Here is a 27,086-nt window from a genome sequence, read left to right as displayed (position 1 = left end):
CTTGGGAGAGGTGAGGTTGCATCGGATACAAAGGCGTCGTTTGCATGGACCTCGCAGCCGTCGCAGTATCTGAGCAAGCTGCGGTTGCCAGCCTCCAGGTGGGGCCTGGAGGTCCCCCGCTTTGACATCTGATCTCCAGCTGGCAAAGATCGACTCCCCTGGAGGAAACGGCAGCTTGGAAGGGTGGGCTTTAGGGCCGTGTACCATGCTGAGGCCCCTCCCCTCTCTCAAACCCCCCCTCTCCTGGATCTACCCCCAAAGTCTCCAGGTATTTTTCAACACAGACCAAGAATTTCTCCACTAGAATTCTCCCAAGGCATCAGCCTTGAAACTCCACAGTTACGGTGAACCCCAGGAGGAGAGAACCACAGAAGAAAGTCCACAAACACAAAACTGGACCGTGACTGAATCGCTAACAACCTTTAGAAATTTCTTAAAGATATATGAATAGAATTTCACAAAATCACTCTAGGCTGATCCTGCTTTGAGCCTCTAAGGGCCCTCCTGACTCTGTGATTCGGTCTCCCAGAATTAGAACCCGTCTCCAAAACGCAGAGAGCAGTCTCTGTGGAGAAAGTGGCTGCTATAGAGGGTGGATTCGATGGCATACCAGAGAGTCTGAAGAGAAATGGAAGCCCTAGAGTGGCATCACATACCTGCTGAGCAACTTGCCTTACCCAGACTCCTTTGCACATGGAACCCAACTAGGGGTCCCAAATCCCCCGCTAGGCCTGGAGACCCCCGATTTGGAGCCTCCTCCTCCCGCTGGCCATAAAAGGGAAAGCGGGGGGGGGGGGAGGGGGAGAACGGCAGCCCTTCCCACCCAGCCCCGATAGCAGCAGCCAGAGCTCTTCCGTTTTCTCAGGCTGCTTCCCGCCCCCAGTCAGCTGGCCGGTGAAGGGAGGGGAGCCCAGACACGCCCCCAAAGGACCATGTGCCTTTGCACCTCCGGAGGTGAGTGAGTTCTGTCTCCTGCATCAGATTTCCCAGAAAGGAGGGGGGCGGGGTGGAGGGGGGTGGAGAGGGAAACGTCTTCTCATAGGGTATAATGGGGAATTGATCTGGAGGTTTCGGGGGCTCTGGGGGAGCTGTTTTTTGAGGTAGAGGCACCAAATTTTCAATATAGTATCTAGTGCCTCTCCCCAAAGTATCCCCCAAATTTCAAAACGATTGGACCAGGGGGTCCAATTCTATGAGCCCCAAAAGAAGGTGCCCTTATCCTTCATTATTTCCTATGGAAGGAAGACATTTAAAAAGGTGCGGTGTCCCTTTAAATGTGATGGCCAGAACTCTCTTGGAGTTCAATTATGCTTGTCACACTCTTGTTCCTGGCTCCGCCCCAATGTCTCCTGGCTCCACCCCCAAAGTCTCCTGGCTCCACCCCCAAAGTCCCCAGATATTTCTTGAATTGGACTTGGCAACCCTAAACCCAACAGAGAAGTGAAAGCAAATTCGGGCTCCCAAGTTCCCGCCAGGGGCGGGGGATATCGCAGTTTGGCAGGCCCCAACCTGCTGGCAGGGAGGAGGCCACTGGGGGGATCTTCGTCCCCTGAAGAGTCCCACTGCTGAGCAGTGCACATGCAGCACAATGACACCACCCAGAAGTGACATATCGCACCAGGCATGTCACACAGGGACACTCTAGGAAATTGCAATAAATTCTATGGGACACTCTAGCAATTTTTTTTGAGGGGGGAAACTCTATGGTACCATAGAACTTTCCTCAAATTCCTAGAGCGTCCCTGTGCGAAACCAAACTTGCTTAACATAAGAGCCACATAGAATAAATGTCAGATGTTTTGAGAGACACAAAACATGAACATCAGATGTTTGAGAGCCTGAAGGAAGGAGAAAAAATGGGGGAGGGATGAGGAAGGGAGAGGTGGAAAGAAAGCAACCTTAAATGCATTCGCAAGCTGCCAGCTAGCTTGGCTTGGAGAAGTGATTTAAAGAGAGAAGTACTTTCTCCAAGCTGGCCAATGGGGCAGTGGGGGCTTCAGGAGCCACACAATATGTGTGAAAGAGCCGCAGTTTGGCCATCCCTGCCATAGAGTTTCCCGTGACTTCCTAGAGCATCCCTGCGCGAAACCATAGAGTCCCCCACGATTTCCTAGATCGTCCCCCCATAACGTGCCTGCGCGGCGTGTCGTATCCAGGTGATGTCACTGCACCACGCACACAGAGGGACGGTGGCTCAGTGGTAGAGCATCTGCTTGGGAAGCAGAAGGTCCCAGGTTCAATCCCTGGCATCTCCAAAAAAGGGTCCAGGCCAATAGATGTGAAAAACCTCCGCTTGAGACCCTGGAGAGCCGCTGCCAGTCTGAGAAGACAATACTGACTTTGATGGACCAAGGGTCTGATTCAGTAGAAGGCAGCTTCATATGTTCATATGTTCACATTAAAAAAAAGTCCCCTGCGGGCAGCTGGAGAAGAACTGGCAACCCTAAAGCAAATGGGTAGGTTGTAGGGTTGCCAGCTTCCAGGAAGGACTGACGTTCTCCCCAAATGACATCTCCAGAATACATCTCTGGGCTACGACATTATACACTGCTGAGTACCCAACCCTGCCCTCCATTCTCTAGGAATCTCCTAGGGTTGCCAAGTCCAATTCAAGAAATATCTGGGGACTTTGGGGGTGGAGCCAGGAGGCATTGGGGGTGGAGCCAAGATCAAGGCTGCGACAAGCACAATTGAACCCCAAAGGGAGTTCTGGCCATCATATTTAAATGGATGGTACACCTTTTCAATTCCTTCCTTCCACAGGAAATAATGAAGGATAGGGGCACCTTCTTTTTGACACTTGGGGGGTACTTTGGGGAGAGGCACTAGATGCTATACTGAAAATGTGGTGCCTTTACCCCAAAGAACAGCCCTCTCAGAGCCCCAGATACCCGCAGATCAATTCTCCATGATTTTCTATGGGAATAAATCTCCCTAGGGAATAACAGAGTTCCCAGCAGACATTCCCCTCCCCTCCCCCCGCTTTCTGAGGACCCTGAAGCAGGGGGGGGGCTCCAAACCGGGGGACCCCCTGCCCCCACCTGGGGATTGGCAACCCAACGACGAAGACAACTCACCGTGGCCAGGCTGCAGTCCAGCTTCTTGTCCTCGGCAAGTTGGCAGCACTGGCCCATGCTAGACTCCAGGTCGTTGAGGGCTTCCCCCTGGCGACTGAGGTGGCTGAAGCCGGTGCTGGGCAGGTTCCAGGGCCCGTAGGCCGCCCCCTGCCTCTCTTCGGCGCAGATGCTGTTGAGGTTGCCGAGGGTGGGGCGGCCTGGGGGGAATTCGGGCAGGTTGCTGGGGTAGCGCGGGCGGCCCCTGCCGGAGGGCTTCAGGCCTCTGGGGGCGAAGGCGGAGAAGCCCCCCTGCGGCTCCCCATGGATCAGCAACGGCAGCTCAAGCACTGGGGAAGGACACACGGAAAGGAAAGTTAAGAACTATTCGGGGTGCCGAGTCCAATTCAAGAAATATATTGGGGACTTTGGGGGTGGAGCCAGGAGACTTTGGGGGTGGAGCCAGGAGACACTGGGGTGGAGCCAGGAGACACTGGGGGTGGAGCCAGGAGACTTTGGGGGTGGAGCCAGGAGACACTGGGGTGGAGCCAGGAGACTCTGGGGGTGGAGCCAGGAGCAATAGGGTTGCCAAGTCCAATTCAAGAAATATCTGGGGACTTTGGGGGTGGAGCCAGGAGACACTGGGGTGGAGCCAGGAGACACTGGGGGTGGAGCCAGGAGATGTTGGGGGTGGAGCCAGGAGACACTGGGGTGGAGCCAGGAGACACTGGGGGTGGAGCCAGGAGACTTTGGGGGTGGAGCCAGAAGACACTGGGGGTGGAGCCAGGAGACTCTGGGGGTAGAGCCAGGAGCAATAGGGTTGCCAAGTCCAATTCAAGAAATATCTGGGGACTTTGGGGGTGGGGCCAGGAGACTTTGGGGGTGGAGCCAGGAGACACTGGGGTGGAGCCAGGAGACACTGGGGGTGGAGCCAGGAGACTCTGGGGGTGGAGCCAGGAGACACTGGGGTGGAGCCAGGAGACACTGGGGGTGGAGCCAGGAGACTCTGGGGGTGGAGCCAGGAGACACTGGGGGTGGAGCCAGGAGACTTTGGGGGTGGAGCCAGGAGACACTGGGGTGGAGCCAGGAGACACTGGGGGTGGAGCCAGGAGACTCTGGGGGTGGAGCCAGGAGACACTGGGGTGGAGCCAGGAGACACTGGGGGTGGAGCCAGGAGACTCTGGGGGTGGAGCCAGGAGCAATAGGGTTGCCAAGTCCAATTCAAGAAATATCTGGGGACTTTGGGGGTGGAGCCAGGAGACACTGGGGTGGAGCCAGGAGACACTGGGGGTGGAGCCAGGAGATGTTGGGGGTGGAGCCAGGAGATGTTGGGGGTGGAGCCAGGAGACACTGGGGGTGGAGCCAGGAGACTTTGGGGGTGGAGCCAGGAGACACTGGGGTGGAGCCAGGAGACACTGGGGGTGGAGCCAGGAGACTCTGGGGGTGGAGCCAGGAGCAATAGGGTTGCCAAGTCCAATTCAAGAAATATCTGGGGACTTTGGGGGTGGGGCCAGGAGACTTTGGGGGTGGAGCCAGGAGACACTGGGGTGGAGCCAGGAGACACTGGGGGTGGAGCCAGGAGACTCTGGGGGTGGAGCCAGGAGACACTGGGGTGGAGCCAGGAGACACTGGGGGTGGAGCCAGGAGACTTTGGGGGTGGAGCCAGGAGACACTGGGGTGGAGCCAGGAGACTCTGGGGGTGGAGCCAGGAGCAATAGGGTTGCCAAGTCCAATTCAAGAAATATCTGGGGACTTTGGGGGTGGGGCCAGGAGACTTTGGGGGTGGAGCCAGGAGACACTGGGGTGGAGCCAGGAGACACTGGGGGTGGAGCCAGGAGACTCTGGGGGTGGAGCCAGGAGACACTGGGGTGGAGCCAGGAGACACTGGGGGTGGAGCCAGGAGACTTTGGGGGTGGAGCCAGGAGACACTGGGGTGGAGCCAGGAGACTCTGGGGGTGGAGCCAGGAGCAATAGGGTTGCCAAGTCCAATTCAAGAAATATCTGGGGACTTTGGGGGTGGAGCCAGGAGATGTTGGGGGTGGAGCCAGGAGACTTTGGGGTGGAGCCAGGAAACACTGGGGGTGGAGCCAGGAGCAATAGGGTTGCCAAGTCCAATTCAAGAAATATCTGGGGACTTTGGGGGTGGAGCCAGGAGACTTTGGGGGTGGAGCCAAGATCAAGGCTGTGACAAGCATAATTCAACTCCAAAGGGAGTTCTGGCCATCACATTTAAAGGGACCGCACACCTTTTCAATGCCTTCCTTCCATAGGAAATAATGAAGGATAGGGGCACCTTCTTTTGGGGCTCATAGAATGGGACCCCCTGGTCCAATCGTTTTGAAACTTGGGGGATATTTTGGGGAGAGGCACTAGATGCTGTGCTGAAAATTTGGTGCCTCTACCTTAAAAAACATCCCCCCCCCGAGCCCCAGATAACCGCAGATCAATTCCGCATTATTTTCTACGGGAATAAATCTCCATAGGGAATAATAGAGTTCCCAGCAGACATTTCCCTCCCCTCTCCTCCCCCCCCCCCCCGCTTTCTGACGACCCTGAAGCGGGGGGAGGGCCTCCAAACCAGGGGATCCCCTGCCCCCACCTGGGAATTGGCAACCCTAAGGAGCAAGGCTGTGTTAAGCATAATTGAACTCCAAGGGAGTTCTGGCCATCACGTTTAAAGGGACCGTACATTTTTAAAACTGCCTTCCTTCCCTAGGAAATAATGAAGGCTAGGGGCACCTTCTTTTAGGGCTCATAGAATTGGACCCCCTGGTCCAATCTTTTTATAACTTGGGGGGTATTTTAGGGAGAGGAACCGGATGCTATACTGAAACTTTGGTGCCTCTACCTCAAAAATAGCCACCCCCAGAGCCCCAGATACCTGGGGATCAATTCTCCATTATTTCCTTTGGGAATTAGACTCCCTACAGAATCACAGCGTTCCCAGCAGACATTTCCTTCCCCTCCTCCCGCTTTCTGATGACCCTGAAGCGGGGGGTGGGCCTCCAAGCCAGGGGATCCCCTGCTCCCACCTGGGGATTGGCAACCCTATTTCCAGGCTAGGTCAAAAGCAAACGGAGACCCCCTAACCCTCACCTTCCCGCTGGTCCACAGGGTCCATAAAAGGGTCGACTTCCTCCTGTAGTACAAATTGGAATGGCAGGTTCTCCATAGGGTTGATTTCCTTTTGGAGGAATTCCTCTGTGGGGGGAGATACCGGCACCTCTGCTCCGTCATCTGAGGGGAGAAGGACAAAAAAAAAAGCTGAAGAAGGAAATAACAGGCCAGTACCAGAAAGTACCAGAAATTGTAATCCCATTTCCCCAGTAGATTTACAATGCTATTGCCTAAAACGTCAGAGTGAAGCAGTGTTAAGAATGTGAAAGATTTCTCTTTGCGACCCCCTGGACCAAGTCACGCCAGGCCCTCCTGTCTTCCACCATCCTCTGAAGTCTGCCCAAATTCGTGTTTGTGACATCAGTAACGCTGTCCAGCCATCTCTTCTTTTGCCGCCCCCTTCTTCTTTTGCCTTCCGTCTTTCCCAGCATCAGGGTCTTCTCCAGTGAGTGCTCCCTTCTCATTTGGTGGCCAAAGTATCTGAGCTTCAGCTTCAGCAGCTGACCTTCCAGGGAACAGTCTGGGTTGATTTCCCTTAGGACTGGCTGATTGGATCTTCTTGCAGTCCAAGGGACTCTCAAGAGTCTTCTCCAGGGAGTGCTCCCTTCTCATTTGGTGGCCAGAGTATTTGAGCTTCAGCTTCAGCATCTGACCTTCCAAGGAACAGTCTGGGTTGATATCCCTTAGGACTGACTGATCAGATCTTCTTGCAGTCCAAGGGGTCCAAGGGACTCTCAAGAGTCTTCTCCAAAAGGATATTACCTCAAAAAGGATATTATAGCATTGGAAAAAATGCAGAAAAGGGCAACTAGAATGATTACAGGTTTGGAACACTTTCCCTATGAAGAAAGGTTAAAATGCTTGGGCTCTTTAGCTTGGAGAAACATCGACTGCGGGGGGACATGATAGAGGTTTACAAGATTATGCATGGGATGGAGAAGGTAGAGAAAGAAGTACTTTTCTCCCTTTCTCACAATACAAGAACTCATGGGCATTCAATGAAATTGCTGAGCAGTTGGGTTAGAATGGATAAAAGGAGGTACTTCTTCACCCAAAGGGTGATTAACATGTGGAATTCACTGCTACGGATATATATATATATATATATATATATATATATATATATATATATATATATATATATATATATATATATATATATATATATGTGTGTGTGTGTGTGTGTGTGTGTGTGTGTGTGTGTGTGTGTCAATTTATATATATGTGTCAATTTTTTTGACCACTGTGTGACACAGAATGTTGGACTGGATGGGCCATTAGCCTGATCCAACAGGGCTTCTCTTATGTTCTCCAGCAATTCAAATGTTATTTGAATGCAAATATGTTTTTATTGGTTTTTAAGGAAGTCATGTGTGTTCCCTGATATAAGTTATAGGTAAGCTGATGCACTATTTTGTAATTTATTATAGGGACAAGCAGTAACTTGGACAAAGCTTTTTGACCACAACAGGGTTAGACCGGTTTTGCCTGCCGCGCTGTCAAGCTTATCGTTGCTGCTGAGAGGAAAGATACACTGCTTATTCATAAGATTTTTCGAGAGGACCAATCTCCTGGCCTTTGTTACAAGATTGTCTCCACACAGTTTTTGAGGCTCACTGCCAATGGAATAATTTGAGACTCAACATTAGGAAGAACTTCCTGACTGTTAGAGCGGTTCCTCAGTGGAACAGGCTTCCTCCTCGGGAGGTGGTGGGCTCTCCTTCCTTGGAGGTTTTGAAGCAGAGGCTAGATGGCCACCTGACAGCAATGAAGACCCTGTGAATTTAGGGGGAGGTCTTTGTGAGTATCCTGCCTTGTGCAGGGGGTTGGACTAGATGACCCTGGAGGTCCCTTCCAACTCTAGGATTCTATGAAGGGGTGGAATTCTGGCAGGAGCTCCTTTGCATATTAGGCCACACCCCCTGATGTAGCCAATCCTCCAAGAGCTTACAAAAAAGAGCATTGTTAGCTCTTGAAGGATTGGCTACATCAGGGATGTGTGGCCTAAAATGCAAAGGAGCTCCTGCTAGAATTTCTTCTATGACTATTGAACATTTAAGCTTGCGTGAATTGGGCGATACGTCTTTAAAAAGTACATTTCTGTCTAGAGCCGCTTTTCGCATGGAACTTACGCTTGTTCTCCAACCTCCAAGTGGCACCTGGAGACCTCCTGGCATTCTGAACAATCTCAAGACATTTATACCCCGCTCTTTACTGGGAGTCTCAGAGAGGCTGCCCATCTCCTTTCTCCCTGTGAGGCAGCTGGGGCTAAAAGAGATCTTTTGAGAGCCATTCTTGACAGAACTGTTCTAAGTGAGGCTGATTCCACACTAAGAACATAAGAACCTAAGAGAAGACATGTAGGATCAGGCCAATTGTCCATCCAGTCCAACACTCTGTGTCACATAAGAACCTAAGAGAAGACATGTAGGATCAGGCCAGTGGCCCCTCCAGTCCAACACTCTGTGTCACATAAGAACATAAGAGAAGCCATGATGGGTCAGGCCAATGGCCCATCCAGTCCAACACTCTGTGTCACATAAGAACATAAGAGAAGCCATGTTGGATCAGGCTAGTGGCCCCTCCAGTCCAACACTCTGTGTCACATAAGAGAAGCCATGTTGGGTCAGGCCAATGGCCCATCCAGTCCAACACTCTGTGTCACATAAGAACATTAGAGAAGCCATTTTGAATCAGGCCAATGGCCCATCCCGTCCAACACTCTGTGTCACATAAGAGAAACCATGTTGGATCAGGCGAATGGCCCATCCAGTCCAACACTCTGTGTCACATAAGAACATAAGAGAAGCCATGTTGGATTAGGCCAATGGCCCATCCAGTCCACCATTCTGTGTCACATAGTGGCCAAAAAAACCAGGTGCCATCAGGAGGTCCACCAGTGGGGCTAGAAGCCCTCCCACTGTGCCCCCCCAAGCACTAAGAATAAAGAGCAGCACTGCCCAAGACAGAAGGACATAGAATCCTAGAGTTGGAAGGGACCTCCAGGGTCATCTAGTCCTACCCCCTGCACAATGCAGGAAACCCACAAATACCTCCCCCTAAATTCACAGGATCCTCATTGCTGTCAGATGGCCATCTAGCCTCTGTTTAAAAACCTCCAAGGAAGGAGAGCCCGCCACCTCCCAAGGAAGCCTGTTCCACTTAGGAACCGCTCTAACAATCAGGAAGTTCTTCCTAATGTTGAGCCAGAAGCTCTTCTGATTTAATTTCAACCCGTTGGTTCTGGTCTGACCTTCTGGGGCCACAGAAAACAATTTCACACCCTCCTCTTTAGGACAGCCCTTCAAGTACTTGAAGATGGTGATCCTATCACCTCTCAGCCACCTCCTCTCCAGGCTAAACATCCCCAGCTCCTTCAACCTTTCCTCAAAGGACTTGGTCTCCAGACCCCTCACCATCTTCGTTGCCCTCCTCTGGACCTCTTCCAGCTTGTCTATATCCTTCTTAAAATGTGGTGCCCAAAACTGAACACAAGACTCCAGGTGAGGTCTTACATAAGAGAAGCCATGTTGGATCAGGCAATCCAGTCCAACACTCTGTGTCACACAGTGGCCAATAAAACCAGGGGCCATCAGGAGGTCCACCAGTGGAACCAGGACACTAGAAGCCCTCCCACTGTGCCCTCCCAAACACCAAGAATACAGAGCATCACTGCCCCAATCAGAGTGTTCCAACAATATGCTGTGGTAACTAATCTTGCTCCACACCAGGCTTCTGTTTCTCTCTGGAGCAACCTAGTGATTTCGCAACAGCTCCGCACTGCCATTTTGCCCGGCGAAAACCCGTGGTTTGCCACACTGCAGTGTAAACCTGGAAAAAACAGGTTTATATGCTGCAGTGCAGCAAATCATGGGTTCCCCCCCGCGCAGAATGGCGGCGCGGAGCAGCTGTTGCGAAATCGCTAGCTTGCTCCGGAGAGAAACAGAAGCCTGGCACGGAGCGAGATGAGTGCAGAATCAGCCAGTGTTGAAGAAGAAGAAAAAGATATTGGATTTATATCCCGCCCTCCACTCCGAAGAGTATCAGAGTGGCTCACAATCTCCTTCCCCCCCCCCCCACAACAGACACCCTGTGAGGTAGATGAAGATATTGGATTTATATCCCGCCCTCCACTCCGAAGAGTCTCAGAGCGGCTCACAATCTTCTTTCCCTTCCTCCCCCACAACAGACACCCTGTGAGGTAAATGAAGATATTGGATTTATATCCCGCCTTCCACTCCAAAAAGTCTCAGAGTGGCTCAGAATCTCCTTTCCCTTCCTCCCCCACAACAGACACCCTGTGAGGTAGATGAAGATATTGGATTTATATCCCACCCTCCACTCCAAAGAGTCTCAGAGCGGCTCACAATCTCCTTTCCCTTCCTCCCCCACAACAGACACCCTGTGAGGTAGATGAAGATATTGGATTTATATCCCGCCTTCCACTCCAAAAAGTCTCAGAGCGGCTCACAATCTTCTTTCCCTTCCTCCCCCACAACAGACGCCCTGTGAGGTAGATGAAGATATTGGATTTATATCCCGCCCTCCACTCCGAAGAGACTCAGAGCAGCTCACAATCTCCTTTACCTTTGTCCCCCACAAAAGACACCCTGTGAGGTAGATGAAGATATTGGATTTATATCCCGCCCTCCACTCCGAAGAGTCTCAGAGCGTCTCACAATCTCCTTTACCTTCTTCCCCCACAACAGACACCCTGTGAGGTGGGTGGAGCTGAGAGGGCTCTCACAGCAGCTGCCCTTTCAAGGACAACCTCTGCCAGACCTATGGCTGACCCAAGGCCATCTCAGCAGGTGCAAATGGAGGAGTGGGGAATCACACCCGGTTCTCCCAGATAAGAGTCCGCACACTTCACCACTACACCAAACTGGTTCTCTCATGCAAATGGAACCTCATTCCCGGCAGCCGGGATCCTGAAATAGCTCACGCCAGAAGTGCTCACCAGGAAATAACACCAAGTCAATTGCATGCTACGCTGAGAGAAGGCTCATCCCTTTATCACTTCCCCCAGGGGCACCGAGCAACCCAAAGGAACAGGAAATGCTCAGGATCTTCCTAACCTCTGGCTCATCTCTCATTTGCTCAGATCTGGAAAGTTGAGGCTACAAAACTGTAGGAGGCACAACTTTTAGCTTGGACATGATGAAGCAATGAGAAGCAGGAGAGAGACTGAACTCATGCAGAGCCAGTTTGGTGCAGTGGTGAATGCGCGGGCTCTTATCTGGGAGAACCAGGTTTGGTTCTCCACTCCTGCACTTGCAGCTGCTGATGTGACCTTGGGTCAGTCACAGGTTCTCACAGAGCTGTTCTACTTAAGAGCAGTTTCTGTCAGAGCTCTCTCAGCCCCCCCGCTACCTCACAGGGTGTCTGTTTTGGGGGAGAGAAAGGGAAAGGAGATTTGTAAGCCGCTCTGAGACTCCTTCGTGTAGCGAAGGGAGGGGTATAAATCCAGTCTCTTCTTTTTCTTCATCATAAACTGGCTTGCCCTCCGCTATACTTTCCCAAGCTCTGCAATATCTTTTTTTTAGGTGCAGTGAACAGAACTGGACAGAATATTCCAAATGAGGCCGCATCATAGATCCAGTTGGGGGCATTACAATATTGGCCGTTTTATTCACAGTCCCTTTCCTAATAATCACTTTTTTCACAACTGCAGTTTGTGCTGGTAGAGCCCTGAATCCATGGAATAGGGGTGATACCAGAGTGGTGAGCCAGCCTGGTGTTAGCACTTAGAATGTTGGCGTAGAACCTGGGAGAACTGGGTTCGAGAGAGAGAGCCAGTTTGGTGTCGTGGTTAAGTGCGCGGATTCTTATCTGGGAGAACCGGGTTTGATTCCCCCACTCCTCCACTTGCACCTGCTGGAATGGCCTTGGGTCAGCCAGAGCTCTCTTATCTGGGAGAACCGGGTTTGATTCCCCACTCCTCCCCTTGCAGCTGCTGGAATGGCCTTGGGTCAAGCACAGCTCTCGCAGAGTTCCCCTAGACAGCCAGTTTGGTGTAATGGTTAAGTGTGTGGACTCTTACCTGGGAGAACTGGGCTTGACTCCCCACTCCTCCACTTACGGCTGCTGGCATGGCCTTGGGTCTCGCAGAGCTGTCCTTGAAAGGGCGGTTTCTGTCAGAATTCTCTCAGCCCCGCCTACCTCACAGGGTGTCTGTTTTTTGGGGGGGGGAAGGGAAAGGAGATTTGGAAGCCGCTCCGAGACTAGCAAAGAGCGGGGTATAAATCCAATTTCCCTCCTCCTCAACACTGCAGGGGAAAATTTCTTGATGGGGCACTGATGTCCAGAAGCAAGCTGGCAGTGCCAGGCGGCATTGATGAATTGAGCCTCAAGAGCAGGCAGATGGTGCCTGCTGGGGGGGGGGTCGACGCAAAATCAGAAGGGGGCAGAGCCCCGTTGGGCCCCCTCGGGCTACAGCCCTGGCCAAAGCTCGCTGACAAACCTGACAAAGGGATTTTGACACTCAAAAGCTCATACCCTGAACATCTTGGGTTCCGCTTGTTCCGAACGTCTGAACCCATCCTCTCATTCGCCTTTCTGCCCTTCAGTCACGCACTGCCAGCAACCCTTTCCTGCCTAGGAAGAAAGGTTAAAACGCTTGGGGCTCTTTAGCTTGGAGAAACGTCGACTGCGGGGTGACATGACAGAGGTTTACGAGATTATGCATGGGATGGAGAAAGTAGAGAAAGAAGTCCTTTTCTCCCTTTCTCACAATACAAGAAGTCGTGGGCATTCGATGAAATTGCTGAGCAGTCGGGTTAGAACGGATAAAAGGAGGTCCTTCTTCACCCAAAGGGTGATTAACATGTGGAATTCACTGCCACAGGAGGTGGCGGCGGCTACAAGCATAGCCAGTTTCAAGAGGGGACAGCGTATTGTTGGAACTCTGTCTGGGGCAGTGATGCTCTGTATTCTTGGTGCTTGTGGGGAGGGGGCAAAGTGGAAGGGCTTCTAGCCGCACTGGTGGACCTCCTGATGGCACCTGGTTTTTTTGGCCACTGTGCAACACACAGTGTTGGACTGGATGGGCCACTGGCCTGATTCAACATGGCTTCTCTTATGTTCTTATGTGACACCGAGTGTTGGATTGGATGGGCCATTGGCCTGATTCAACATGGCTTCTCTTATGTTCTTATGTGACCCAGAGTGTTGGACTGGATGGGCCATTGGCCTGATCCAACATGGCTCCTCTTATGTGACATAGAGTGTTGGACTGGATGGGCCATTGGCCTGATCCAACATGGCTTCTCTTATGTTCTTATTTTCCCATGCTGCAGAGTGGGGGCTCTTCAGAGGAGGTTGTCTGTTGCCTCTCTGCATGATGCTGTATTGCTTAGTGAAATCAGCTGTGAGCCGAGGAGCTGTTGGGCCTTATACTCAGACTACATAATGACACAGCACAGGGGTGGCCAAATTATGACTTGAGAGCCACGTGTAGCTGTTTCACACATACCGTGTGGCTCTCAAAGAAGAAGGCATTGGATTTATATCCTGGCCTCCACTCCAAATTTCAGAGTCTCAGAGTGGCTCACAATCTCCTTTATCTTCCTCCCCCACAACAGACACCTTGTGAGGTGGGTGGGGCTGAGAGAGCTCCCCCAGCAGCTACCCTTTCAAGGACAACTCCTATAAGAGCTATGGCTAACCCAAGGCCGTTCCAGCAGATGCAAGTGGAAGAGTGGGGGATCAAACCCAGTTCTCCAAGATGAGAGCCCGCGCACTTAACCACAACGCCGGACTGGAACCCTAAGCTGCACCTACTGAACTTCAGCCTCTTGTGCAACTGTCAACACCCGCTTATGCCAGGAAGACCGAGACTCTTCCTTGAGAACTGGAATATGGAATGGAGAAAGTAGAATGCATGGAATGGAGAAAGTAGAGAAAGAAGTACTTTTCTCCCTTTCTCACAATACAAGAACTCGTGGGCATTCGATGAAATTGCTGAGCAGACAGGTTAAGATGGATAAAAGGAAGTACTTCTTCACCCAAAGGGTGATTAACATGTGGAATTCACTGCCACAGGAGGTGGTGGCGGCCACAAGTATAGCCACCTTCAAGAGGGGTTTAGATAAAAATATGGAGCACAGGTCCTTCAGTGGCTATTAGCCACAGTGTATGTGTGTATATAACATTTTTTGCCACTGTGTGACACAGAGTGTTGGACTTGATGGGCCGTTGGCCTGATCCAACATGGCTTCTCTTATGTTCTTAATATGGAGTCCAGCATCCTCATGCTGAGCTCCCACATGGAAGGAGGAGGCTGTTCTGGGCAAGAGCTAAGGAGCCCTGTAATGAAGGGGCAAAAGGCTGATTAGGAAGCTGTCCAAAACCACCTCCGACTCAGGAAGCAGGCCGGAGAAGGAAACAGGACTGGTTCCTCAGGCTCTGGGATTTGCTCACTCTTCTTTACTAGGGAGGCTTTATAGTTTAGTTAGTTTAGTTTATTAAATTGATACCCCGCCCTCTCCGCCGAGGCAGGCTCAGGGCGGCTTACAACATTGGTCAAATAACAGCAGTAATAAAATCTAATCTCACATTAGTGATAAAAGAAAGGTCCCCCGTGCAAGCCCCACTCGTTTCCGACTCTGGCGTGACGTTGCTTTCGCCATGTTTTCACGGCAGACTTTTTACGGGGTAGTTTGCTATTGCCTTCCCCGGTCATCTACACTTTCCCCCCAGCAAGCTGAGTCCTCGTTTGACCAACCTCGGAAGGATGGAAGGCTGAGTCAACCTCGAGCTGGCTACCTGAGAACCCAGCTTCCGCCGGGGATCGAACTCAAGTCGTGAGCAGAGCTTAGGGCTGCAGTACTGCAGCTTTACCACTCTGGGCCACGAGGCTCTTTTGTTGGTCTTAAGGAAAGGAAAGGTCCCCCTGTGCAAGCCCCTGTCGTTTTCAACTCTGGGGTGACGTTGCTTTCACAACGTTTTCACGGCAGACTTTTGACGGGGTGGTTTGCCATTGCCTTCCCTGGTCATCTGCACTTTCCCCCCAGCAAGCTGGGGACTCATTTGACCGACCTTGGAAGGATGGCAGGCTGAGTCAACCTCAAGCCGGCTACCTGAAAACCCAGCTTCCGCCGGGGATCGAACTCAGGTCGTGAGCAGAGCTTCGGACTGCAGTAATTTAACAACTGAATAAAACGACTTAAAACAACAGTTGGTGCTGGTAACATTTTGGTATGATCTAGTTACCCTGGCATCAATATTTCCTGGATTCCTCCTGCTGTTATAGAAGAAGAAGATAAGAAGATGAAGATGATATTGGATTTATATCCCGCCCTCCACTCCGAAGAGTCTCAGAGCGGCTCACAATCTCCTTTCCCTTCCTCCCCCACAACAGACACCCTGTGAGGTGGGTGGGGCTGGAGAGGGCTCTCACAGACAGCTGCCCTTTCAAGGACAACCTCTGCCAGAGCTCTGGCTGACCCAAGGCCATTCCAGCAGGTGCAAGTGGAGGAGTGGGGAATCAAACCCGGTTCTCCCAGATAAGAGTCCGCACACTTCACCACTACACCAAACTGGCTCTACTGTTAAACTGGGGAGGCCAGCAAGGAAACGCCTGTCAGGAGAAGTCCCTTGTTGGAAAACGAGAGCTTGGACGCACATGAAGATGGCCCTGGGTTCCTCATGGCCAGTCTTCTTGTCTACTCAAACTGGCAGCCGCCCTCCAAGGTCTCAGGTAGAGAAGGGTCTTTCATAAGGTTGCCAAGTCCAATTTAAGAAATATCTGGGGACTTTGGGGGTGGAGCCAGGAGACTTTGGGGGTGGAGCCAAGATCAAGGTTGTGACAAGCATAAATGAACTCCAAAGGGGAGTTCTGGCCATCACATTTCAAGGGACGGCATTTGTCCATCAGGTGAGGCTGAGAGACGTCTGAGAGAATAGGGACGGGCTCGAGGTTACCCAGCTGGCTGCATATAAGGAATCAACCCCAGTCCTCCAGGTTAGAGTTCGGATTAGCTCCTAACGTCGAACTGGCTTGCAGAAGTCTGGATTGATTGGAGTCCAGTAGCACCTTGGAGACCAAGAAGATTTTGGCCGTACAAGCTGTTGAGAGTCAAAGCTACTTAAAAATATCACAGGTCTCTAAGGACCCACGGGGCTCAGATCGAGGTATTTTATTGGAGACCAACGCAGCCACCCTCTGGAACAGGGGTGGCCAAACGTGGCTCTTCCACGCACATTCTGTGGCTCTTGAAGCCTTTACCACCCCTTCGGCCTGCTTGGAGAAGGCCTTTAAAGTTTCTTGAAATCACTTCTCCAAGCCAAGCCAGCCAGCAGCTTAGAGAATGCATTTAAAGTTAAAATTGCTTTCTTTCCACCTCTCCCTTCCTCATCTATATCCTTCCTTCCTTCCTTCCTTCCTTCCTTCCTTCCTTCCTTCCTTCCTTCCTTCCTTCCTCAGGGGAACAGCCAGTTTGGTGTCGTGGTGAAGTGTGCGGACTCTTAACTGGGAGAACCGGGTTGGATTCCCCACTCCTCCACTTGCACCTGCTGGAATGGCCTTGGGTCAGCCAGAGCTCTGGCAGAGGTTGTCCTTGAAAGGGCAGCTGCTGTGAGAGCTCTCTCAGACCACCCACCTCACAGGGTGTCTGCTGTGGAGGGGGGGGGAGGTAAAGGAGATTGGTTAGCCATAGCTCTGGCAGAGGTTGTCCTTGAAAGGGCAGCTGCTGTAAGAGCTCTCTCAGACCACCCACCTCACAGGGTGTCTGTTGTGGGGGGAGAAGATATAGGAGATTGTGAGCTGCTCTGAGACTCTGATTCAGAGAGTCTCTGATCCAGCACTATATAATGGTTTTTTTAAAAAAACAGCTGCTCTGATTCAGCACTATATAATGGTTTTAAAAAATTGTAAACTGGAAAATGTAAATTATGGTTTTATATATTTTATTGGTTTAACTGTGTAGATACTGTGAGCTGCCCTGAGTCTGCTTGCGGAGAGGGCGGGATATAAGTCAAATGTAATAAATAAGTAATAAATAAATAAGAAAGAGGGGTGGGTATAAATCTGCAGTTCTCCTTCCTTCCTTCCTTCCTTCCTTCCTTCCTTCCTTCCTTCCTTCCTTCCTTCCTTCCTTCCTTCCTTCCTTCCTTCCTTCCTTCCTTCCTTCCTTCCTTCCTTCCTTCCTGTCTTGCGGCTCTCAAACGTCTGACATTCTTGTCTTGCGGCTCTCAAACGTCTGTCATTTATTCTATGCGGCGCTTACATTGAGCAAGTTTGGCCACCTCTGCTCCGGAGCAAACTGTAGCCCTGGGACAAGAGGAGCTCGGGGTGTTCTCCTCGCCAGCCAAGGCCAACGGCTGCCACACCTTACAAAGCTTGCTTTAAGTTCTTGGCAAACATCAGCTGAGAATCCCCTTCCAGTTCTGCTGGGAGGAAGGTAAACAGTTTGCAGGGCTTGCCCTCACAAAGCACCTGGAAGGAAACCACTTGGCGAGGCAGCCAGGATCCCACCAAGCGTGCGTGTGCACACCCGGTGACACTTCCCCAGCAAAAAAACAGCAGTTTTGGTTCCAGGCTCAGCTGTAGGGGCCCACACAGTTTGCACAAGCCCTGCAGCTAAAGCCAAACCCTGCTGGGTCCCTTTGTTTTGCTTTCCTTCCACGTTGAGAAGAAACGAGGTGATCCAAGATTCCCTGACAAAGCTGTCGTCGAAGAGGCCACCGGGGTTCTCCTTCCCAGAAGGACAAAGGAAACCTCCCCCCAAATCAACAGAGAACTCTGGCTGAGATTTTTGGAAGCAATTGATAGAACTCCCTGGAAGTGCTTCGCAGTAGCAGCTTTCGCAGCACAGCCGTTCAAGGGCAGACGGTCCCTTGAGCAGTGAAGGGTTTGTTTTAAGTGGGCATCCTACCAAGGGACATCTGCAGCTGCATTTCCCTCAAGCACTGACTTCACGCTATTAAACTATCCGTCAGCTACACTGATTTCTTTACGCCTTCTTTACACCAAACACCAGTTTGGTGTCATGGTTAAGTACGCAGACTCTTATCTGGGAGGACCGGGTTTGATTCCCCACTCCTTCACTTGCAGCTGCTGGAATGGCCTTAGATCGGCCAAAGCTGTCACAGGAGTTGTCCTTGAAAGGGCAGCTTCTGTCAGAGCTCTCTCAGCCTCACCGTACAGGGTGTCTGTTGCGGGGGGAGGAAGATAAAGGAGATTGTGAGCCGCTCTGAGACTCTTGAGTGGAGGGCAGAATATAAATCCAGTGTCGTCGTCTTATTATGGTTTCTGTGCAATATTCCATGGGACAGACCTCCAGAATTTACCCTATATTTGAAACCTTGACCAGCTGTGGTCAGAGCTGCCCTTTTTGAAGAAAAAAGGAATTATTGTGAGGACTCTAAGAACATAAGAGAAGCCATGTTGGATCAGGCCAATGGCCCCTCCAGTCCAACACTCTGTGTCACATAAGAACATAAGAGAAGCCACGTTGGATCAGGCCAATGGCCCCTCCAGTCCAACACTCTGTGTCACATAAGAACAGAAGAGAAGCCATGTTGGATCAGGCCAATGGCCCCTCCAGTCCAACACTCTGTGTCACATAAGAACAGAAGAGAAGCCATGTTGGATCAGACCAATGGCCCATCCAGTCCAACACTCTGTGTCACATAAGAACAGAAGAGAAGCCATGTTGGATCAGGCCAACGGCCCATCCAGTCCAACACTCTGTGTCACACAGTGGCCAATATATGTGTTCGTGTGTGTAAGCTCGTCTCCCCCACCCCAGTTGGCTAGCCGCGGTCAACGGGCATCCTTACTTGCGGTCGAAATCAGACTTTTCCCTGCAGCCGCTGTGGCCGGACCTGCCTGTCCCACATTGGTCTTGTCAGCCACCAGCGAGCCTGCAGCAAACGTGGACTATTGCACCCTTCTTAAATCTTCGTTCGCGAAGCCAAGCCGAGAGAGAGAGAGAGAGGTGTATGTACACACACACACACACACACACACACATATATATATACACTGTGGCTACTAGCCACTGATGGACCTCTGCTCAATATTTTTATCCAATCCCCTCTTAAAGCTGGCTATGCTTGTAGCCACCGCCACCTCCTGTGGCAGTGAATTCCACATGTTAATCACCCTTTGGGTGAAGAAGTACTTCCTTTTATCCGTTTTAACCTGACTGCTCAGCAATTTCATTGAATGCTCACGAGTTGGGGAGGGATGGTGGCTCAGTGGTAGAGCATCTGCTTGGGAAGCAGAAGGTCCCAGGTTCAATCCCTGGCATCTCCAAAAAAGGGTCCAGGCAAATAGGTGTGAAAAACCTCAGCTTGAGACCCTGCCAGTCTGAGAAGACAATACTGACTTTGATGGACCAAAGGTCTGATTCAGTATAAGGCAGCTTCATATGTTCTTGTATTGTGAGAAAGGGAGAAAAGTACTTCTTTCTCTACTTTCTCCATTGTAAACCTCTATGATGTCACCCCGCAGTCGACGTTTCTCCAAGCTAAAGAGCCCCAAGCGTTTTAACCTTCCTTCATAGGGAAAGTGTTCCAAACTTTTAATCATTCTAGTTGCCCTTTTCTGGACTTTTTCCAATGCTATAATATCCTTTTTGAGGTGCGGTGACCAGAATTGTACACAGTGTTCCAATGAGACCGCACCATTGATTTATACAGGGGCATTATGATACTGGCTGATTCGTTTTCAGTTCCCTTCCTCATAATTCCCAGCATGGCGTTGGCCTTTTTTATTGCAATCCCACACTGACTCTTCACAAGACTGCAACACAGTCTGGCTTTGAGAGAGAGAGAGAGAGAGAGAGAGAGAGACCAGCTCACAGAATTGGACCCCCTAGTCCAATCTTTTTGAAACTTGGAGGGTCTTTTGAGGAGAGGCATCAGATGCTATGCTGCAAATTTGGTACATTTACCTCAAAAAACAGCCCTCCCTCAGAGCCAATGTTCCCCCTAAGCTGCAGAGTCTTGTGAGCAGAGAGAGAGAGAGAGATCGGTTAAGAAACTCTGTCAGCCTTAAAAGAATTCCATATTTTTCCAATTAAAGCTAAGCACAGCACACAAATAGGAACACATCTCATACTTGGGCCAGCCGCACCCACACTAAATTCAACAATGCTTGGGATATTATTATTTTTTTGCCAGCAGAACTCAAGTTGTCAGTGTTATCAGCCATTTACAGCAGTAGTAGTTCAACGTGTAAATAGTTTTGGGTTCCAAGAGGCTACAAGCGATGAACACCTTGTTTTGAAATCCTATTTCACCTGTGCCGTTCACCTCTACAGACTGTTTAGGAGAGAGACATATGTATTACGCCGGCCAAAAGGCAGGAATATCCAGCCGCAAAAATGACGGCAGGAAATCAAGCTGAGAATTAACTGAATTCTGTTCTCGCTGATGAAGAGCTCTGAGTAAGTGCCCAAGTGCGCACAGCTCTACACCCAGCGATTAATCAGAGCTTTCTGTCATTCTGAAGTGCAGAAACTGTAAATGACAAGGGACAGTTTGAGCCTCAAAAAACACTGGATTTCTGCAATGAAGCAGCTAAGCCCTGCATGCATTTGGAGTGAGTTTTTAAAATTGGTTTGTTTATACTTGACTTGTGTGTGTGGCTAGGTTCTGTTCCCAGGTTTATAAAGAACGTAAAACGTGAGACAAATAGGCCAAACTGTAAATCTTTTAACGAACTTTAAAACGACTTTTTAGAATGGTTTAAAGGGTTAAATAATAATCTTTTAAATTCTTTTTTTTTACTGTTATAACCCTCATGTCATCAAATTTTAACACGCAGATTCTTTGTGGGACTTTTTATAAGGTACTTTTAAGGTTGTTCTAGATCAGTGGTCCCCAACCTTTTCGGCACCAGGGACCAGTTTTGTTGAAGACAATTTTTCCACGGAACGGGGAGGGGCGGGATGGTTTGGGGATGATACAGCTGTGCAGTTTATTTTGGTGTAGTGGTTACGTGTGTGGACTCTTATTTGGCGGACCAGGTTTGATTCTCCACTTGCAGCTGCTGGAATGGCCTTGAGTCAGCCATAGCTCTCGCAGAGTTGTCCTTGAAAGGGCAGCTTCTGGGAGAGCTCTCTCAGCCCCACCTACCTCACAGGGCATCTGTTGTGGGGGAGGAAGGTAAAGGAGATTGTGAGCCACTCAGAGATTTGGAGTGGAGGGCAGGATATAAATCCAATGTCTTATTATTATTATTATTACTACATTGTTATATAAAATGAAATAATTATACAACTCACGGACCGGTTACTAACAGGCAATGGACGAGAACTGGTCCACGCCCGGGAGTTGGGGACTCCTGTTCTAGATGACTAAAATGTTTTGGTCAATGACTGTAATAATAAACGGAACTGAACTCAACCTGACTTTTCTTCCCAAGGGGAACCAAGGCAGCTTGCATAATTCTCTCCTCCTGCATTTTATCCTCACCACAACACTGTGAGCAGGCCTCAGATTCAGCCGGAGCTCACAGGAGCACAGCTCCTGAACCTTTCTGAGGGTTCCCCCTCTTCCTCCCCACCTACCTTGCCCATGGAATAGGAGGTGCAGCTGCATAACAATCCCTGGATTAGGAGAAGGGGCAGCCAGCCAGCCACCAGGGGCTTTGCCACACCCCCAGCAGCCCTCATGAACCCCTGCAGAAGCCCGCCTCACCCTTTCTCCACTTCTTATGTGATTTTGGGCGGTGGGTGGCTTGCTGATCTTTTGACTGGGGGGGATGCAGCCCAGGAGAGCCCCGGGTGAGTGAGGCCTGCTTGGGCTGGCTAGATCTCCAGCCAGCCCAAGCAGGCCTCACTCTCCCGGGGCTCTCCTTTCTTGCATCAGGTTGCTTTTGGCTGGGGAGGGTAGCAGTGTATGCTAATGAGTTATGTTAATGAGCTCTGGCACCTATTTTTCTTCAAAACGACTCCTGCCTGTGAGGTAGGTGAGGCTGGGAGCGTGTGAGTGCCCCCAAGGTCACCCTGCAAAGTCCCGTGGAAGAGTGGGGATTCGAACTTGGTTCTCCCAGATCCTAGTTCGACACTCTGACCTTGACACCATGCTGGTTCTCCATGGCCATCAGATTCCTACCATGGTGGGGGGCATGCCGGTTGAGGGTGCGGGGCAGGCGAGAGATGTGGGACGCTTCCCTAGACTTTCTCTCCCCACATGAGGGCTACCAGTCTGGAATATGGTTGCCAGGTCCCATTCAAGAAATATCTGGGGACTTTGAGGGTATAGCCAGGAGACATTAGGGGTGGAGCCAGGAGCAAGGTTGTGACTAGCACGATTGAACTCTGAGGGGAGTTCTGGCTATCACATTTAAAGGGACCGCACTCCTTTTAAATGCCTTCCCTCCACTGGAAATAATGAAGGATAGGGGCACCTTCTTTGGGGGCTATTAGAATTGGACTCCCTGGTCCAATCTTTTTGAAACTTGGAGGGTCTTTTGAGGGGAGGCATTAGATACTACGCTGCAAATTTGGTACCTCTACCTCAAATAACAGCTCCCCCCCCTCAGAGCCAATGTTCCCTCTAAGCTGCATAGTCTTGTGAACAGAAATTCTACTTTGTATATTCTTTGTGAGCTACTGGTATTAAAATTGTGAGCTACTGCATAAATTATTGTGCTCTGGGGTCCTTCTTCCCGAGCTAAGACAAAAATGTGTGAGCTGGAGACTAAAAATCTGTGAGCTAGCTCACGCTAACTCAGCTTAAGGGGAGCACTGTTCAGAGCCCCAGATACCCGCAGATCAATTCTCCATTATACCCTAAGGGAATCGGTCTCCATAGAGAATAATGGAGTGCCCAGCAGCCAGAAGCAAGGTTGTGACTAGCACGATTAAACTCTGAGCAGAGTTCTGGCCATCACATTTAAAGGGACCGCACGCCTTTTAAATGCCTTCCCTCCACTGGAAATAATGAAGGAGAGGGGCACCTTCTTTTGGGGCTCGCAGAATTGGACTCCCTGGACCACTCTTTTTGAAACTTGGAGGGTGTTTTGAGACGAGGCACCGGATGCTATGCTGAAAATTTGGTGCCTCTACCTCAAAAAACAGCCCCCCACCCTCCATGGATCAATTCTCCATTATACTCTATGGGAATCGGTCTCCATAGGGAATAATGGAGTGCCCAGCAGACATTTCCCTCCCCCTCTCCACTTCCTGAGGACCCTGAAGCGGGGGGAGGGCCTCCAAACTGGGGGATCCCCTGCCCCCACCTGGGGATTGGCAACCCTAGGCATCTTCCAGTGAAAATTGCCGATGGCAGTACATTAAATCTAGCCAGCGTAAATGCTGGATCGGTTAAGAAGATAGACGATATTGGATTTATATCCCACCCTCCGCTCCAAAGAGTCTCAGAGATGGGTGGGACTGAGACCTGTGAGATGGGTGGGGCTGAGAGGGCTCTCACAGCAGCTGCCCTTTTAAGGACAACTCCTGCAATAGCAATGGCTGACCCAAGGCCATTCCAGCAGCTGCAAGTGGAGGAGAGGGGGAATCAAACCTGGTTCTCCCAGATAAGAGAGCTCTGGCTGACCCAAGGCCATTCCAGCAGCTTCAAGCGAAGGAGTGGGGAATCCAGCCCGGTTCTCCCAGATAAGAGAGCTATGGCTGACCCAAGGCCGTTCCAGCAGGTGCAAGTGGAGGAGTGGGGAATCAAGCCCGGTTCTCCCAGATAAGAGTCCACACACTTAATCACGACACCAAACTGGGTTTACAATCTTCTTTATCTTCTTCCCCCACAACAGACACCCTTTGAGGTGGGTGGGGCTGAGAGGGCTCTCCCAGCAGCTGCCCTTTCAAGGACAACTCCTAGGAGAGCTATGGCTGACCCAATGCTACTCCAGCAGCTGCAAGTTGGAGGAGTGGGGAATCAAACCCAGTTCTCCCAGATACGAGTCCACACACTTAGCCACTACACCAAACTGGCTCTCTTAAAGAGCAGAAAGCAGCTAGCCATACGGGAATCGGAGATAAACCCTGTCGTACTGGAGAGCAAGTTTTCCTGGCTGCCTCAACCAGGCGATGGCTTTGAATACCTAGGAGCCCAACATTTAATTATCTGGAATGCCGCTGGAGCAGATGGTAAATATAACGAGTCCAAAAAGACGCCTACAGAGCCAATTTTGTAAAAAAATTATTTCCAGCCATTGAATATCGTGGAGCAAACCGACATGGCTGTCGTCTGGAAGTAACTCCACAAGAAGGTCCCTTCCAGCGGGCCAGCCTTGGGTTAATCCTGAGGCCTTTGGCAGGCAAATCTAGTGCTCAGCCGCCAAACACCGGCACCCCACTTTGCAGAATTTGGCACAGGCCCGCATTCGCAGTGGCGTGGCCCTTACTGGTCCTGACATGTCGATAGCTGCAATTAGGAGCGCAGTTTGCACTGCCAGAGCACGTTCTCTAGCACAGGGGTGGACGAACTTGCTTAACGTAAGAGCCGCACGGAATAAATGTCGGATCTTTGAGAGCCGCGAGACGTGAACGTCGGATTTTGAGAGCTGCAAGACAGGAAGGAAAGCAGGCAAAGAGATGGGGGGAGGGAGAGGTGGAAAGCAAGTAACTTTAACTGCATTTTCCAAGCTGCCGGCTGGCTTGGCTCGGAGGAGGAGAAGAAGATGATGATATTGGGTTTATACCCTGCCCTCCGCTCTGAACCTCAAAGTCTCAGAGCGGCTCGCAACCTCCTTTACCTTCCTCCCCCACAACAGACACCCTGTGAGGCAGTTGGCGCTGAGAGAGGTCTCCCAGAAGCTGCCCTTTCAGGGACAACTCCTACGAGAGCTATGGCTGACCCAAGGCCATTCCGGCAGCTGCAAGCGGAAGAGTGGGGAATCAAACCCCGTTCTCCCAGATAAGAGTCCGCACATGAAGCACAACACCTAACTTGTGATTTCAGAAGTGATTTAAAGAGAGAAACGCCTTCTCGAAGCCAGCCAATGGGGCGGTGGAGGCTTCAAGAGCCACACAATATGTGTGAAAGAGCCACAGTTTGGCCACCCTCGCTCTAGTGTGTCACCCTGCCTTATCCTTGCAAATCTCGCCTGACCGTTCAGCCCAACGCATGGCTTTCCCTCGATCAAGAAGCAGAGAGCAGAGGCCCAGCCTGGGAGAGTTCCCTTCTCTCTTCCTTAAACTCACCTTTGGGGGCCACGGTGGCCGATCTTGCCAGTACCAGCCAAGAGGCTAGGAGGACCACGAGCATCTTCATCTCGAGTCGGCTTCTGTTTTCTGTCCAGACGGCTTTCCTCTCCCTCTTCCTCCTCGGGCTTCTCTGCTGCTCGAGTAGCTGCCTCCACCCCCTCGGCAGCCTTTTTATAACCCGCCCGACGCTCTGCTGGCTGAAGCAACACAAAACTGAGTCACCGCTTTGACGTGGGGGGGGGGCACGCCCTGCTCCGAAGCCACCACCCCCCTCACCAAAACCGCAAGGAAAAAAGCCAGTCATGATCCCCCCTTCCAAAGGCACACTCATTTGTTTCTTCCCCCCAAAACAGACAGCTGATGCGTTCAGGATCCATTTACAGGGAGACTCAAACAAACAAACAAAACAAAAAATGTCACTGCCGATTATGAAATTGCAGAGAGGCTATTTTGCAACACTGTCGACGCAGAGCGGGAAAGGAAGGACTGCCAAGTGGCATTGATAAAGGCAGAGACGGGCTTCTTGCTTTCCTTCTGCCAAAAGAGCCCCGTGATGCAGGGTGTTAAAGGTGCAGTACTGCAATCCTAAGCTCTGCTCACGACCTAAGCTCGATCCCTCGTGGAAGCTGGGTTGTCAGGTAGCTGGCTCGAGGTTGACTCAGCCTTCCATCCTTCCAAGGTACCCAGCTTGCTGGGGGGGAAGTGGAGATGACTGGGGAAGGCCATGGCAAAAGCACCCCGTAAGAAAGTCTGCCGTGAAAACGTTGTGAAGGTAACGTCACCTCAGAGTCAGAAACGATTGCTTGCACAGGGGACCTTTCCTTTCCTTCCTTCTGCATTTTACCCCTGAAAGATTTTCAAGAAGTATTTTAAAATAAATGTTGTACAGTGGCGGTAGAAAGGGCCATTGTGTTGCCGCTGACTGGTGTAGGGTTTTCAAGGGGAGGGACGAACAGAGGGGATGTGCCCTTGCATGCTTCTGCATAGCATCCTGGGACTTCCCCAGAGAACATAAGAACATAAGAGAAGCCCTGTTGGATCAGGCCAATGGCCCCTCCAGTCCAACACTCTGTGTCACATAAGAACACAAGAGAAGCCATGTTGGATCAGCCCAGTGGCCCCTCCAGTCCAACACTCTGTGTCACATAAGAACATAAGAGAAGCCCTGTTGGATCAGGCCAGTGGCCCATCCAGTCCAACACTCTGTGTCACATAAGAACATAAGAGAAGTCATGCTGGATCAGGCCAATGGCCCATCCAGTCCAACACTCTGTGTCACATAAGAACACAAGAGAAGCCCTGTTGGATCAGCCCAGTGGCCCCTCCAGTCCAACACTCTGTGTCACATAAGAACATAAGAGAAGCCCTGTTGGATCAGGCCAGTGGCCCATCCAGTCCAACACTCTGTGTCTCATAAGAACATAAGAGAAGCCCTGTTGGATCAGGCCAGTGGCCCATCCAGTCCAACACTCTGTGTCTCATAAGAACATAAGAGAAGTCATGCTGGATGAGGCCAATGGTTCATCCAGTCCAACACTCTGTGTCACATAAGAACATAAGAGAAGCCATGTTGGATCAGGCCAGTGGCCCCTCCAGTACAACACTCTGTGTCACATAAGAACATAAGAGAAGCCCTGTTGGATCAGGCCAGTGGCCCCTCCAGTCCAACACTCTGTGTCACATAAGAACACAAGAGAAGCCATGTTGGATCAGCCCAGTGGCCCCTCCAGTCCAACACTCTGTGTCACATAAGAACATAAGAGAAGCCATGTTGGATCAGGCCAATGGCCCC

At 51.0% G+C, this 27,086-nt stretch overlaps 1 protein-coding gene across 1 annotated transcript in view; it reads right to left on the bottom strand.

Moving 5' to 3' along the window:
• ECM1 (extracellular matrix protein 1) overlaps positions 1-25,702 on the bottom strand; it is a 39,277-nt gene extending 13,575 nt beyond the window's left edge. Inside the window, exons 1-3 of the mRNA XM_060261236.1 lie at positions 25,292-25,702; positions 6,150-6,290; positions 3,078-3,403 (exon numbers count right to left, since the gene is read on the bottom strand). Coding sequence (XP_060117219.1) covers positions 3,078-3,403; positions 6,150-6,290; positions 25,292-25,625 — 801 coding nt within the window. The 5' untranslated portion in view covers positions 25,626-25,702. The remainder of the gene's footprint in view (positions 1-3,077; positions 3,404-6,149; positions 6,291-25,291) is intronic.
• Positions 25,703-27,086: the final 1,384 nt, after the last annotated feature.

Source organism: Heteronotia binoei, chromosome 1, assembly GCF_032191835.1.
Source record: "Heteronotia binoei isolate CCM8104 ecotype False Entrance Well chromosome 1, APGP_CSIRO_Hbin_v1, whole genome shotgun sequence".
NCBI lineage: Eukaryota > Metazoa > Chordata > Lepidosauria > Squamata > Gekkonidae > Heteronotia > Heteronotia binoei.
The sequence above is the reverse complement of the archived record's forward strand: the minus strand, read 5'-3'. Positions and strand labels throughout refer to the sequence as shown.